At 38.6% G+C, this 14,227-nt stretch overlaps 1 protein-coding gene and 1 pseudogene across 5 annotated transcripts in view; both read left to right on the top strand.

Moving 5' to 3' along the window:
• Positions 1 to 14,227, top strand: part of FN1 (fibronectin 1) — an 89,962-nt gene that overhangs the window by 24,270 nt on the left and 51,465 nt on the right. For all 5 annotated transcript variants that reach the window (XM_089477710.1, XM_089477709.1, XM_089477708.1 and 2 more), the window contains exons 11-14: positions 1,888 to 2,016; positions 6,451 to 6,594; positions 12,668 to 12,789; positions 14,035 to 14,212. In XM_089477710.1, the coding sequence (XP_089333836.1) occupies positions 1,888 to 2,016; positions 6,451 to 6,594; positions 12,668 to 12,789; positions 14,035 to 14,212 (573 nt within the window). The remainder of the gene's footprint in view (positions 1 to 1,887; positions 2,017 to 6,450; positions 6,595 to 12,667; positions 12,790 to 14,034; positions 14,213 to 14,227) is intronic.
• LOC149305347 (U6atac minor spliceosomal RNA) lies at positions 13,532 to 13,612 on the top strand (annotated as a pseudogene).

Here is a 14,227-nt window from a genome sequence, read left to right as displayed (position 1 = left end):
TGACTTATAGGGACAGTCCGCCTCCAGTGTTTCTCATGAACTTTATTTAGCTCAGAAACCTCTCAAATTCCTGTGCCAGTAGCATTGAAACCTAAGTACAATCTCTACCATTGTGTTTGCATTAACGGCCACCAGGAATTAACAGTTCCTGTTGGGATTGCCACTGGGGCTGGGATGATCACCACAGGGTGATCTCTTCAGTCATTATTCCAGAGCTTGGAAAAATAGTTTTGGGGACTACAACTTCCAGGATCTCCAAGGCAGCATGGCTAGTATTCCTTCTTATTGGTTATGTGTGTGTAACCTTTGTATATAAGCTTTGATGTGTATAGATTTTTGTGGAAGGCTATTCCTACACCCTTCCTCTTTCTACATGTCTATATTCAATATTGGCTGTATTCTTGTCTGAATTTTAGAAGAACTATCCAGAGTGCTAAACCCATTACCCCAATAGGTCCAGTATCTTAGAAAGGGGACTAAAATCCAGAGTAGATTCGCTATTATACTGATATGGAAGCTATTAGATGCTCTTCAGCGAGGCTAATATTTATGAAAGAGATCAGGGAATGCCCAGTTGTTCTCCTTATTATTATTATTAAGCTTTATTTATAAAGCGCTGTAAATTTACACAGCGCTGTACATACAATCTTTTTAATTGGACGGTTCCCTTCGTGCTTCCTAGCACTGGTTTGCTCCTTGAATTTTAACAAAAAAAAAACTGTGCAACTAAAGTGACCTGAGACCTGAACAAATACTTTGGAGAATCCAGGACTTTCCGGAACCTGCATATCATATAGATTTTATTTTACACATCTGAATCTTAATACCAAAACAAAGAACAAACAAGAAAACAGAAGCTTGAATTGTGGGATTATTTGCACCCGGTCCTATAAACCTCTGTTGAATAGTCTGTTTGAGTCATCATATATCAATGAAAAAATACTGTACTTGCCAGGGTGCTCTCCTGAGGTGGAATACCAGTCTTTTGTATTGTTTACTCTTTCCTCACTTAACAAAGCCCCTGACAAAAAGCTCTTTTTTACAGAGTTATCTTATGCCCATCCAGCCCCAGTTTTCCTTCTCCTATCTATGGAATTTTAAAAGCAACATCAGCATTCAGAGGCTGGTGAAAGAGAGCTGGAGAAGTGCACATTTTTGGTGCTGTGGTACTGGATTGCATTTACAGTAAACAATGCAGTGGCGCTTCAGCAGGAAGGAATAGGATTATACTCTAGCTGATCCAATAATTTATTATTATTATTATTATTATTATTATTATTATTATTGTTACAGATTAATATACAGCATACAGAATCAGTTAAAAACACACAACATGAATTTAAAATAACAAATATATCTTAAAATAACCCATATTAAAAATTCACAATTAAAAAAAAATCATCTGGCTAGGCCTGCTGGAAGGGACTGGTCTTTAATTCTGTTTTAAATTCAGACAGCATATTCTATAGCTATGCCTGGCTGTCCACAACAGGCAAGGTTAACAGTAGCTGCCTCCAGAATCCCTTACTGAGTGTGAAAAAGGAGTAAGAGAAAAAGGAGTACAATCAGCATAGATCTAGAAGCTTGGCCACCCAAATGAAAATCAAAAGTCTTGCTGCAACATATTGCTCTTCTTCTTTGTAGTTTAGGGACCTATGTCTGTTCTCTCCATATTATTTTTGCCTCTGGTACCAACTTTTCTCTTTAAAAAGTCATGGTCAGGAACACACCAACTTCATTAACTGAAGTATAACTGTACTGTATAAAAACTTGTGCACTGTTTCATCTCACAGCAGAACATCTCTCCATGAATAGGAAGAACTGTTGCAGTCAGTATTTGCTCAGAGCAATCAGTGGCATAAATGTTATGCTTATCTCTTACAACAGACCAGTGTATAGTTGACGACATCACCTATGATGTTAACCAGACTTTCCACAAACGTCATGAAGAAGGACACATGCTGAACTGTACCTGCTTTGGTGAAGGTCGGGGGAGATGGCAATGTGATCCTGTTGGTAAGTTCATCCTTCCCTGAACATTTTAAATATGTTTTAATGAATGCTGAGGCTTCTACAGTATTAGGCTATGACAAGTATAATCATTCAGATTAACTGACTGGACCAAGGTAAGATGTTACCAAAAGAGCCAGTCTGTCCTTTTGAAATGGCTTCCATTGTTAATCTATTGCAAAAGGCTCTTACAAACTGCATTATGGCATGAGAAAAGAAAGCAGAAATGGAGCCGGAGAGTGGTGGCTTTCTCTGTGCTTTACCTCATGACTTTGTAGTGCTTCAGTTCCTGCAGGAGAAGGTCATAAAAGTGTGTCTTTTGTCTAATCTGTTTGACAAAAGACATGCTTTTATGACCGTCTCAAAGAGAAGAGAACTGAAGTGCTATGATGTCATGTGGTAAGGTACAGAGAAAGCTGGTACTATCTGGTTTCATTTCTGCTTTCTTTTCTTATGTGATAAGGCTCAAAGTATCTTGGTCTGTAGATTTTTGTGGGTTTTTCGGGCTATGTGGCCATGTTCTAGAAGAGTTTCTTCCCGAATTTCTCTGAAGATGCCAGCCACAGATGCTGGCGAAATGTCAGGAAGAAACTCTTCTAGAACATGGCCACATAGCCCGAAAAACCCACAAAAATCTATGGATGCCAGCCATGAAAGCCTTCGACTATCTTGGTCTGTGCTAATGCAGAGGTGGGAAAACCTGAAGGTTGGAAATGTAGTGTCCCTGTCTTCTCCTTGCCCTCCAATGCACAATAAGTCGTCTGAAGCACTGCCTTTTGGCTTTCAGAGCAGCTGTTTTCCAAACCTAATTACACTGCAAGGGAAATGGGGAGAGGGCTGTGACCCTGGCGACAATATTGCCACCCCATGTACTGAGGCACCGACACTATAATGATCTGTACTGGAATTAATCTTGGAAAAAAAACTTCAATTCAAATGAGTGGAAATAATGTTTCCAGCCTGGTTGCACAATGGAATGAGTGATGGAAGGGTGTTGCTGTGACCTTCTGTAAATTGCTTCCATTGATATAAAATCAGTGGCTTTGAGGATCAGCTTTTCCCAAACTAATTTCAGTGAGCATTTGCCAGTAGTTGCTGGTGGCTTTCAAAATCCAGGGCAGAGAATCTGCTTCGGGTTTTAATTTAAACTTTGAAGAAGCTAGCCCAGATGTTAAATCCTGCCCTCAAAATAAGACTAAAATCCAGAGTGGATGCACTGCCCTACTGATGTGGTTTCCAGCTGTCTCCACTGTGTGTTGTGTGGAGGGTGAACTGAGTGTGTAAGGGAGGAGAGAGAGACAGAGTAATTTATTTGCACTTTTATGAATTCATGTGTTTGTGTGTGACTGAGACAATGTGAGGAGTCCCCTCCCCATTTTAGCTCATACTTTCTAAAGGATGCCCATTTTTGGTGTACAGCCCCTAGAAGATTCCTAGGAAAGAATGAAATTTAAAGGCTGAAAAAGGTTTTCCTCCATGCTCATGTAAGCAGCATATGCTGCCTTTGTTCAGCATTAAAATTCAGTGGTTTTCAGCCATTACACATGCATGAAGCCCATGAAGTCAAATATGCCATTTCTATTCCTCTTGCTTCAAATCTGAAGTCTGGGAAATCCTTGCAGTTGTTAAAGAAGAAGTCTTCGTACCTCCCCAAAGCAATATCTAAGCATGACTGGTCCCTTAGGCAGTGTATATAATATTTATGATGCAGCTTGCCTGGGCATTTTCACACAACTTCCTTAGCAGTGACACAGAGAAAGCAGCTATTCTAATGTCTGGTGCAGAGGTGCACAAAACAGGCCCTCTAGATGCTTTTGAACTGCAACTACCATCATTCTTTGTTAGAATAGCCACTGGTAAGGAACGCTGGGAGTTGCAGTGCAACAACATCTGGAGGGCTGCACTTCATCTACCTCTGATCTAGGGACAGTTCTTTAATTCATGCCTTGGACTTTCTCAGAAGATGGACTAGTTTTACAGAATAGTTCCCTTTCAGCTCAGGTTACCTAGATGGGCATGGACTCTACAGCATTAGGAAGTGAAAAAAGTTCCCCTTTTCAGGCAGAACCAGAGCCCACTCACATTGCACAATTATAGCTCTTTGATTCCACTTTAACTGGCATGGTTGCCTCCTATGGGATCCTCCTGGAGTTTAGAGGAGGATTTGCTATCTGCCATAGGATGCTGTCATGGTGGGTATAGTGGCATCAGAATGCTATAGTCTGAATAGCCCCAAGTTTGATCCCAAACCTCATATCTTCATACTTCCAGTAAGGTTTATCAGTAGGAGGAGAGCAGGTAAGCTTCTTGTAATCCCACTTTTTTGTTCTGGGGGAATCCTAGGGCAGAAGTCTAAAACACAGTTTGAAACATTTTGTCAATAGCTCTTTTGGTCTCTTGAATCGAAAAAGAGTTAAAGACAGCTATAACAAATATTATCCTACCTGAGGCTAAGCCTTGTTTTATTTGGCTGTCTTTTTCTGTACTTTGCTAGGGCAAAGGGAGAAAACTAACTTAGCCATAACCAACATTTCTCTTCTTTTCTAGAAATGAACAGATTATTATTTTCTGAGCAAAAAAAGGTCTCCAGATTCTGATTGTGATAAGACCTAGATGTTTGATCTCTGATTATTTAATCCCTGGGAAGTTTTAATATTTCTTCTAGCAAGGGTTAAGAATGGACTAGCCGTTAGATTTCTCTTTGTTTAAAAAAGTCTTCACATGTTTACTCAACTGTGTCCTAAAGAGGCTGAATCATTGTGAGACTATTGCAAATGGCTTTCTAAGTCTGACAGAGATTTGCCTGAAGAAAAGTTATAAAGTTCTGTAAAATAGGCTGTCTCCATTTTTGCCATGTATTTTTCTCCAAAATAGTTCAGGTCAGGCTTCAGTTAGCTTCCTGCTATATGGATTAATAACACTCTCATATGAAGTCCATTAAGGTAAATTATTTTTTCTTTAACATTTGTTACTGTTAGTCTAGGCTAGAAGTAGGGAGACGATGAATATGAGAACCTAAAAACCTTAACAATGAAATGGTAGAATTTTGCATCACTGAAATTGAAATTTTGCATTAAATGTTAATATCTGGCATTAGTTGACATCTGTGGAAACGAACTTCAGTTCAGAAAGAAACAGGTTTTGGCCATTGATTGAAATACAGATGAAATTTTACTAATGGGGTTTAGCTATATAGGAATGTTTTACTCCTTTGGTAAAAACACTCACATTTATCTCTGTGATGTCATTTGTGACATTTCCATTTTCAACAATGCCAAGAAGCTTTAACCAATACATAAAAGTAATTTTACAGTATTGTAAATCACAGTTATGTAGGCAGTATTGCCTCAGGCCAGAGTGACCTGTGTTGAAATCCCTTCTGTAAACCTTTCTGGGTGAGCTGTTGCTGTAGTTCAGACTTTGTGAGTTATAGTGCAGCTGATGAAGGTTGATCCTATCCTGGCTAGACAGCTCCTTAGCTGCTTTCCCATGAATGTTGCTCATAATATAAGAACAAGGGCACTTCAGACTTTTTCTCTCCTAAGAGGGCCAGTGTGATGAAGCCATGTAGAAGTAGACTTCTCAGACTTCATACTTGACCCTGGTTCTCCAGAGGCTCTTCATGGAGGACTGGAGCATTCTGGAAGTGTGAAAAACAACTGTCTCTTTCTTTCCAACCCTGATTAAAAACTTCTTCCAGGCATTTCTTCTCTTTAGAGGAGAGTCAGTGCTTTTTCTTTTTTCTTTTTCTTTGGTTACTCCTCACTAGTAGTCATCTACATGGAGGGATTTTTGCTTTCACACGGGCTTCTTTACTGCTGATTGGACTGCATGAACTACGAACTAAAAATTTAATCCCCTTTGCTTCTTTTTGTTTGTCTGGCGAAAACTTTTTTTATGCAAGGAAGTTCTGCCCAGAAATTAAACTAGGAATTGGTTTAGCCTTCTTCATGGTTGAAGGAAGTGTGCAGATGTTCAGAAGTTAACATATGAAGCTAAGATTGAGAAGTATAGAGCCATAGTTCACAAGGGCTTCCATGGTGCCCTGAGTAGCCCTTTTTTCTGGCTTCAGTAGAAAGACTTTGGTTTTTCTTCCTTTAGTCATCATGGGAGGGCTCTGAGCCACCCCATCTCAGTTCAAATGCTCTCCTCATGGCTAAGATATACATGTTACGAGGGTAGCAGTGATGAGTGTACACCTCTGATCCTGCCACCATTCTTGTTCCATTTCTGGACAGCAGGTATCTGCAAAGGAGAGCCTCCTCTGTTTATGGAGGCTGTCCTTCAGATTTTGAAATCCTGGAAAAACAGAATTCTAACAACTGAAGGAGAACCTCTTTAGACATAGGAAGACCAGTTTAATTGGCAAGCCAGAGTAACCCAGCTGTTGAAATGGCATTGAAATAACAACACATTTTCCACTTGGATTTTTCTTTTCAGACCAATGTCAAGATTCAGAATCCCAGACCTTCTACCAAATTGGAGATTCATGGGAAAAGCACGTTCATGGTGTCAGATACCAGTGCTACTGTTATGGACGTGGTATTGGGGAATGGCACTGTCAGCCTCTAAGTGCATATCCAGGTAAGAATCCTAATGTATGACAGAGGCTGTTGGAGGGCCAATCTGTAATGTAAACAGTGATTCATAAAATATGAATTAGACCATACCTTTGAGCAGGTCTGTTGTTTTCTGTGGTTCCACGTGTAAAGAATTCTGCATAGACCCTTGCCTCTAGCACATAATCTTGTTTCTTATCTTACCTCTTGTGATGACCATTGCATTTCTTTTTTTTTAATTTTTTATTAATAAAATTAAAAAGAACAATTACAAACATACAACATTACATACAACACATTTATAGTATTTTACATTATATAGCTTACATACAAATTCATACTTCTATATCTTCAACTACCTCTACTTTCTAACCTTCATAATTCCCTATCTATTTCTTATTCCTACTTCTTATATCTTCTAAATTTCCACTCTTTATCTCCAATTTCATTCTTATCAAATTCACCTCTTACTCCCTCATCTCTTTCACTCTTCTCTCTTTCATACACACAGATTGACTTCCTGCTTACCTATTTAATCCAGATTCCTAACTTGTTTTCCCTATAAAATCAATTTCTGACTTTATTTAATTTGTAAAATCCATCATATTATTCTAATCTAACTTAATATACGCGTATTCACCCAGATTCCCTTTTAAGAATTCCATCACTCCTTCCCAGTCTTCCATTAGTTTGCTTTTTGTATCATTCCTTAATGCCTGTGTTAACCTATCCATTTCCATCCCATCATACAGCTTCCACATCCAATCCTCCTTTGTTGGTATGTCCTCACATTTCCACTTTTGTGCAAAGCACACCCGAGCTAAAGTAATCATTTTGGCCTGTTACAGACTGCCAAAATAAAGCTGCTTCAGGTCTCTTTGGAGGTATGCTGTTTAAATGATGCATGGGTCCCAAGAATCTGGAAGCTGCACCAAAGCTGCACTCCAGTGCTTAGGAATGGAGTGTGGCTTTGGCGTGACCTCCGGACTCTTAGGACCCATGCATCATTTAAATAGCATACCTCCAAAGAGACCCGAAGCAGCTTTATTTTGGCAGTCTGTAACAGGCCATAGTAAACAATCTTCTCATGTTTTGAACTAATTTCCTCACCAAATATACCTAGTAAATAAAATTCTGGTTTTAATTTCACTTTAATATCTAGGATTTCACTGATCATTTCATTTACCATTGCCCAATATTTTTTTGCCCATTTGCAAGTCCACCAGCAGTGGTAAAAAGTACCTATTTCTTTTTTGCATTTCCAGCATCTATTTTCTTTTCTTTTATATATTTTTGCAATCTTGTCCGGTGAGAGGTACCATTGGTAAAACATTTTATAGAAGTTTTCCCTCAAATTTTGGGAGGCCGAATATTTGAAACCATTTTTCCATACTTTTTCCCATTGTGTTAGAAGTATAGGATGTCCAATATTTTTTGCCCACTGGATCATCTGATATTTTATTGCCTCTTCTTCTGTATCATATTCCAAGAGAACTTTATAGATTTTACCAATTAATTTATTATCCTCAAAGGCTAGAATCTGTCAGCCTCTAAGTGCATATCCAGGTAAGAATCCTAATGTATGACAGAGGCTGTTGGAGGGCCAATCTGTAATGTAAACAGTGATTCATCAAATATGATTTAGACCATACCTTTGATCAGGTCTGTTGTTTTCTGTGGTTCCATGTGTAAAGAATTCTGCATAGACCCTTGCCTCTAGCACATAATCTTGTTTCTTATCTTACCTCTTGTGATGACCATCGCATTTCTAACATGAGAGACATCAGAAAACTAAGAGGCCGTCAAGCCTTCATATCCCACCATGGTGCTTGTATACGGCAACCTCCTTATAATTTATATGGTTTCCACTGAAGCACATTTACACTTCCATGTCTTGGCCATGGTACTATCTTTTCATATAAGTGTCATAGTAACTAAAGCAAATATTTTATCCATTTAGAGGACAGTGCCTAAATTATAGTAGCACACAACTACCTTTCTTTTAGCTTTTCAGTCTGGATTGTTTTTGTTTTGTCTTCATATTTTTAAAAACTTCCTCTTAAAGATGCTAATTTTTGTCCATGCCAATAGATAATGAGGAATAAAACCTCATGTGCTGAATTCTGCTTTCATACACCATAGGAGATTAGCTAGAAAAATAATAATTTTTAAAGTTGACCTTCTGCTGGTTGCATGTTCACTATCTGGCTTAGTTAATTGTGTAGCTAACTACCATGGAAATATTTGTTATTTCAGCTTAGTACGTTTGGATAGATTTTATAGACAAACCATAAAATTACTGTGAATTGAGTTTACTGCTTTGTAGGTACTTTTATTTTGTTCTAATTTTTGGAAAACAACTTGAATCCCAGTTTTGAGGAAGATATGAGATATAAATAAATTAATTATAACAATAGGTAGCATCAAGAGTAATACTGTATATATTCATGTATAAGTCTAGAAATTTAGGTCAAAAATGACCCAAAAAAACCCCAGTGCACTTATCCATGGGTCGATGTAGGTACTATACTTTAACTATCATTAAAAAAGGAACCATCCCTTGGTGAAAGGCAAGAGTGTCATCTGCCCTGGAATTACTATTTTCTCATCCATCCAGTATGAGCACCAACAATTATGCCTGCTGGAATTTTGTAAGTTCTTTGGCATTGTTTTCCTTTGCTTTGTCCTTTACATCCTTTGTTAGATGCCCCTAAGTTTTACCCTCGACTTATCCATGGGTCATATCAAAATCCATGATTTTGGTCCCAAAACCTGCCCTCTACATACATGAGGTCAGCTTATAGTTGAATATATCCAGTAATTGTTGTAATTTAAGAATCTAGATTGCAAGAGTTTGTGTTCCTACAGTTTTTATTGCTAAAGAATTTTTCATTTTTGTGGGGAGCTTCTTATATGCTATCTTGTTATAATTTACATAACAGCTCTGCAAAGTAGGCTGGCATTAGCTTCATATGTGGCTATGCGAGGCTGAGATAGATGGAATAGTAACTTGGCTAAGGTCTGACTGAGCCAATGGTAGATGTGCAATTCCAAATGAGCTTCCTAAATTTATAATTCAGTCTTTTCAAAAGTGTACTATACCATATCCCAGTTTGGGTCACTGAGCTTCTGTCTCTTCCAACTGTTATTTATCTTTGTGTTATGTACTCCCTGAGATGCTCACATCTCTGAACAAAATGTTTCAACTGTTCTGACCATCAAGTGCCAGGATTTCCCCATAGACATGGTCGATATGAGCTTGTTTGCTTGTTCAGTTTCATTCTAAAAGTGCATACATTGATAAGGGAAGCAGTTGGGCTAACCTTTGCACTTGGAAAATACATTTGCAGCTGTTGTTTTTAGTTTTTAAACTTCACCTGTGAACATAGTAATGCTGGAAGGTAGATGTTAGAATGCAAGCTACAACTGGGGTTGTTACTTCAGGATAATAACTCTGGGGTAGTTAACCCTGATACACTAAGCAAAGATTGATAGGAAACAGAACTCTGAAGGTCTCTGTATAACTCAGATGCTTACATATTCTTAGGCCATTGAAGATGATAAAATAATCTTTGGCTGCATCTGTACTGCAGAAATAATCCAGTTGGACGACACTTTAACTGCCAGGGTTCAGTGCTATGGAATTCTGGGAATTGTAGTTTTGTGAGACATTTAGCCTTCTGTGTCAGAGAGCTCTGGTGCCATGCTAGACTGCAGTTTCCAGAATTTCATCGCATGGAGCTATGTCCATTAAATGTCCATAAATCAAATTGGATTAATTCTTCAGTGAGGAGTTTGGATGCCAGCTTTGGGGGATTGGTTGACCAACAACAATGAAATTTGGCACCTTACCTGCAAGCTATAATGTGGCATGCATGCTCTAGATGAGTTTCATTACTCCAAGTGTAACAGCAGAGTAAAAGAAATAATACATTCTGGTATATGTGGAAGGGAAGGAATGGCATCCAAACTCTTGGATTGCTTTGATCAGCATTTAAAATGATACGTTTTGGTTAACTTTTGAAATGATATTTGCCAATCTCTGGCTGATTCTTATCTAACTGTTAAGCAAACATCTCATGGAACGATGTGAAATATGTGTGTGACCTAAAAAGTTAGATGTAAGACTGTTGAAAAAGTAAGTGAAACAATGAGGTTTCTGAGCATCTCTTTGGAAGTTGGACTAGCCATGAAATCATTTCAGTAGGGGGAGAAGGTTTGTTTTTATGGTAGCTTTAAAGTTTCCGCAGGTGTGTATGTTAAACAGTTGTCCAAACAAGTATGTAAGGGGGATAATTTTAAAAGGGAAGAATTTAATTGCTAAAATAACAAGAGGCTTCCACCAAGCTAGACTGTTGTTTGCTGATGATTTGTGAGAACGTCAGTCTTGCTCACAAAACAACATTCAGGCACTCAGCTGAATCAGCAATTCACTGGAAATTTTATGCAGGTGGTAAAAAGGAGGGAGATCAAAAAGAATAGATGATCAAATATGTGTGTGTGTGTGTGTGTGTGTGAATTTAATGATTTTTGACTGTTGCCATGTGGCCTCAGCCTGTTACTAAGGGCCTGTTACATTAATTTTGTACCTATATATAAAAGTAATCATAGAGATAAGGGTCCACTGGACTGCAACATGAGGAAAGAGAAGGTTTTATCCCAGCCAAAAACTGCTCCTTGTAGCATTAGCCATAGAATTAGAATAAAAGCTGCCATTGAAAGCAACAGGAATCTCTGTCCAAGTGGTAGTGAGTGTGGTGATTTTCATTGGTGTCATGAGAGGTCAGGAAAGGGCAAAGTATCTTTCCATTTGTCTGATAACCCTATCCCCTATTTACTATTGTTTCTGTTTGAAACCCTGAATATACAGTGTGCCCGCACTATACGCGGATGTGTTTTACATGGCTTCCAGCGTATGCGGAAGCCGCTTGGGGAGGGAAACAATGGCGCCACTCCACCACATGCATGTGCCCCATTTTTTCCTATGGGGTTCAAGCATAGGCGGATTTTCCCTTACATGGGAGGATCCGGAATGGATCCCCCACGTAAGGAGAGGGCCCACTGTAATTGCTAGCTGTGCAATGAATGCAACATGTATACAGTGGGTGCATTGTATTGGCGGGCTAGTTATCCACAAATAGGAGCACCTGCACTCACAACGGCCCATATCATTCATTGGTGGTGCATAATCATAGACACTCTGATGCAGACAGACGCATGTCTCCACCTGTTGAATAATAGGGAATGTATTGGTTTCTGTCTTTCTACCCAACCCAGCAGTTTTTTTTGTTTGTTTTTGCAAGCATAAAAGGGCAACTCTAAGATAATTGGAGATCAAGTGGAATGAAAATGGGATGTTTTTAAGTACTAAAGTTCTGAGTAAGAGCTGATCAACAAGAGGTGGAGAGCGCATGGAAAACACCTATAGAGCAATTATATTGTATTTTTGTTTGAAGTGATTCTGGAACAGTTCCTTTGCATTCAGTATTCACACCCCAGTATAGCCTCCCACCTGACAATGGGTCACTAGCAAAGAAATGTGTTCAAAGGGACCAAAACACAATTCAGGGATCCTTAAAATGTGATGCAAGGCCCCGTAGAATCTGAGATAGCTAAATGTTCTATCAGACCATTTGCTATATAGCTTGGCTCAAAGGGCCACTTCAGATTTTATAATTTTTCTACACAGTAAACACACAGACTCTTAGGAAGAGACTATATATATATATATATATATATATATATATGGCCATATGTTGTGGCATGTGAATTCATAATATTCATTTTATAGATTCATTCTTGTCAGGAATGATATTCTATATATTATCTGCTTCCATGATCCATTTGCATGTGGAGCCATACACAAAAGTATCTCCTGGGGTGATTTTATGTTCTTTGAAAAAAAGATTGCATTATACCTTGGTCTTATGTTACTGTCAAATGTCAGATTCATATTGTTGTGGGAGTGGCAGAATTACAGAAGTCAAGTTGCTTCAACCTCATTTACAGAGAGTCACTTCTTTAGATACAGTGAATAGACTGAAAAAGCAATATGGATGAAGCACTGAGCAAACTAATGGGGAAATTCTGTATTTTAGGTTCCACTGGTCCTGTCCAAGTGATTATCACAGATGTTCCAATTCATCCTGATTCTCATCCTGTTCAGTGGGTTGCGCCTGAATCCTCTCATATTTCCAGTTACATCCTGCGATGGAGACCAGTAAGCACTTCACTGTCATTGATAGAGCAAGTCAGTCACCCCAATCTAATGCACCCCACTCTGGCAATTAAGAAGGCCTTTGCACATATTTCCAAATTTGTAAACACCATCTGTCATGACAGTGTAGAAAAGAAGTAATTTTTACTTTGAGTTTATAGTTATATCAATTACTTGAGAGTATGTGTAAATCCACTATGGATATCTACATATTATGTAAGTGTGCCAAGGTTAGAATTGTGAATGAAGAAGAACAATAGCACATGATATCAGAGACAGAGCTGACTCAAACAACCATCCCCAATTTTTCACATTGAACACTGGCCAGGTATTCATTGCAATCACTGTATCTTGCTATCATGTCCTGCACAAAAGTAGTTCCATTTCCCACCAGGGGATAAAATAAGAAACTTTGGTTCGTTTGTTCAGTAGATTTCTATCCTGCCTTTCAGTTGAAGTCCTTCAAGTGAGTTAGAGATTTTCTAAACTTATCAAGAGGAGTGCTAACCTTGATTGCATCTACACTGTAGAAATAATGCAGTTTGACCCCACTTTATGGAGTCATGGCTCCATCTTATTTCTGGGATTTGTAGTTTTATGAAGCACCAATCCTCTTTGGCGGAGAAGGCTAAAGACTTCATAAAACTGCAAATCCCAGTGTTCCATATTATGGAGCTGCAGCACTTATAGTGGCGTCAAACTGCATTATTGCTACAGTGTGGGTGCATCCCTTCTTTCCTTACTAGAAGAGGTTCTAGTGGCCTGTACAGCACACATATGGTTAAGACATTGCCACTTACTTTGTGGCATCTAACCAGATTTTCTAAACTGCAACAGATACGTCAGATACCATATATTTAAAGCAATTAAGCCAGCCCAACTAGAAGCAATAAGAGGAATGAGAAACTCTTCTTGTCTTCATTTACCTCCCTCTTTCTTCTGAAATTCTTCCCATAAGTCAGATTGTATTAAATGGCCCTCTGGCCAGAGAGTAGACATCCCACCTTGAGCAGCAGGAGTAATTCAGTATCAATATGGATTATCTCTAAAGTAGAGGTTCTAAGAGAGGCATTTATTCTTCATTTCTTTAGACAATGTCTATTCCTTTTATAAACAGTGTCTTGCAATAAAAACAGAGATTTTGAAACTGAAGTTAATGGGTATATTCCACATAGTAAAGAATATTGTGCAAATTCTGCCTGTTGAAGTATTCATATTCTGATATCTCACCATGTTTTGTTCCTATAGAAAAACTCTAGAGTGAAGTGGAAAGAGGCCACCATCCCAGGCTATCTGAACTCCTATACTATCTCAGGCCTGAGACCTGGTATTCTTTATGAAGGGCAGCTTATTAGTGTACAGCATTATGGTCAGAGAGAAGTCACCCGTTTTGAATTTACCACTTCTAGTACTACATCTATTTCAAGTAAGTACTTCTGTG

Source organism: Sceloporus occidentalis, unplaced genomic scaffold (genome assembly GCF_023333645.1).
Source record: "Sceloporus occidentalis isolate IW3139 unplaced genomic scaffold, rSceOcc1.0.p SCAF_12, whole genome shotgun sequence".
NCBI lineage: Eukaryota > Metazoa > Chordata > Lepidosauria > Squamata > Phrynosomatidae > Sceloporus > Sceloporus occidentalis.
The sequence above is the reverse complement of the archived record's forward strand: the minus strand, read 5'-3'. Positions and strand labels throughout refer to the sequence as shown.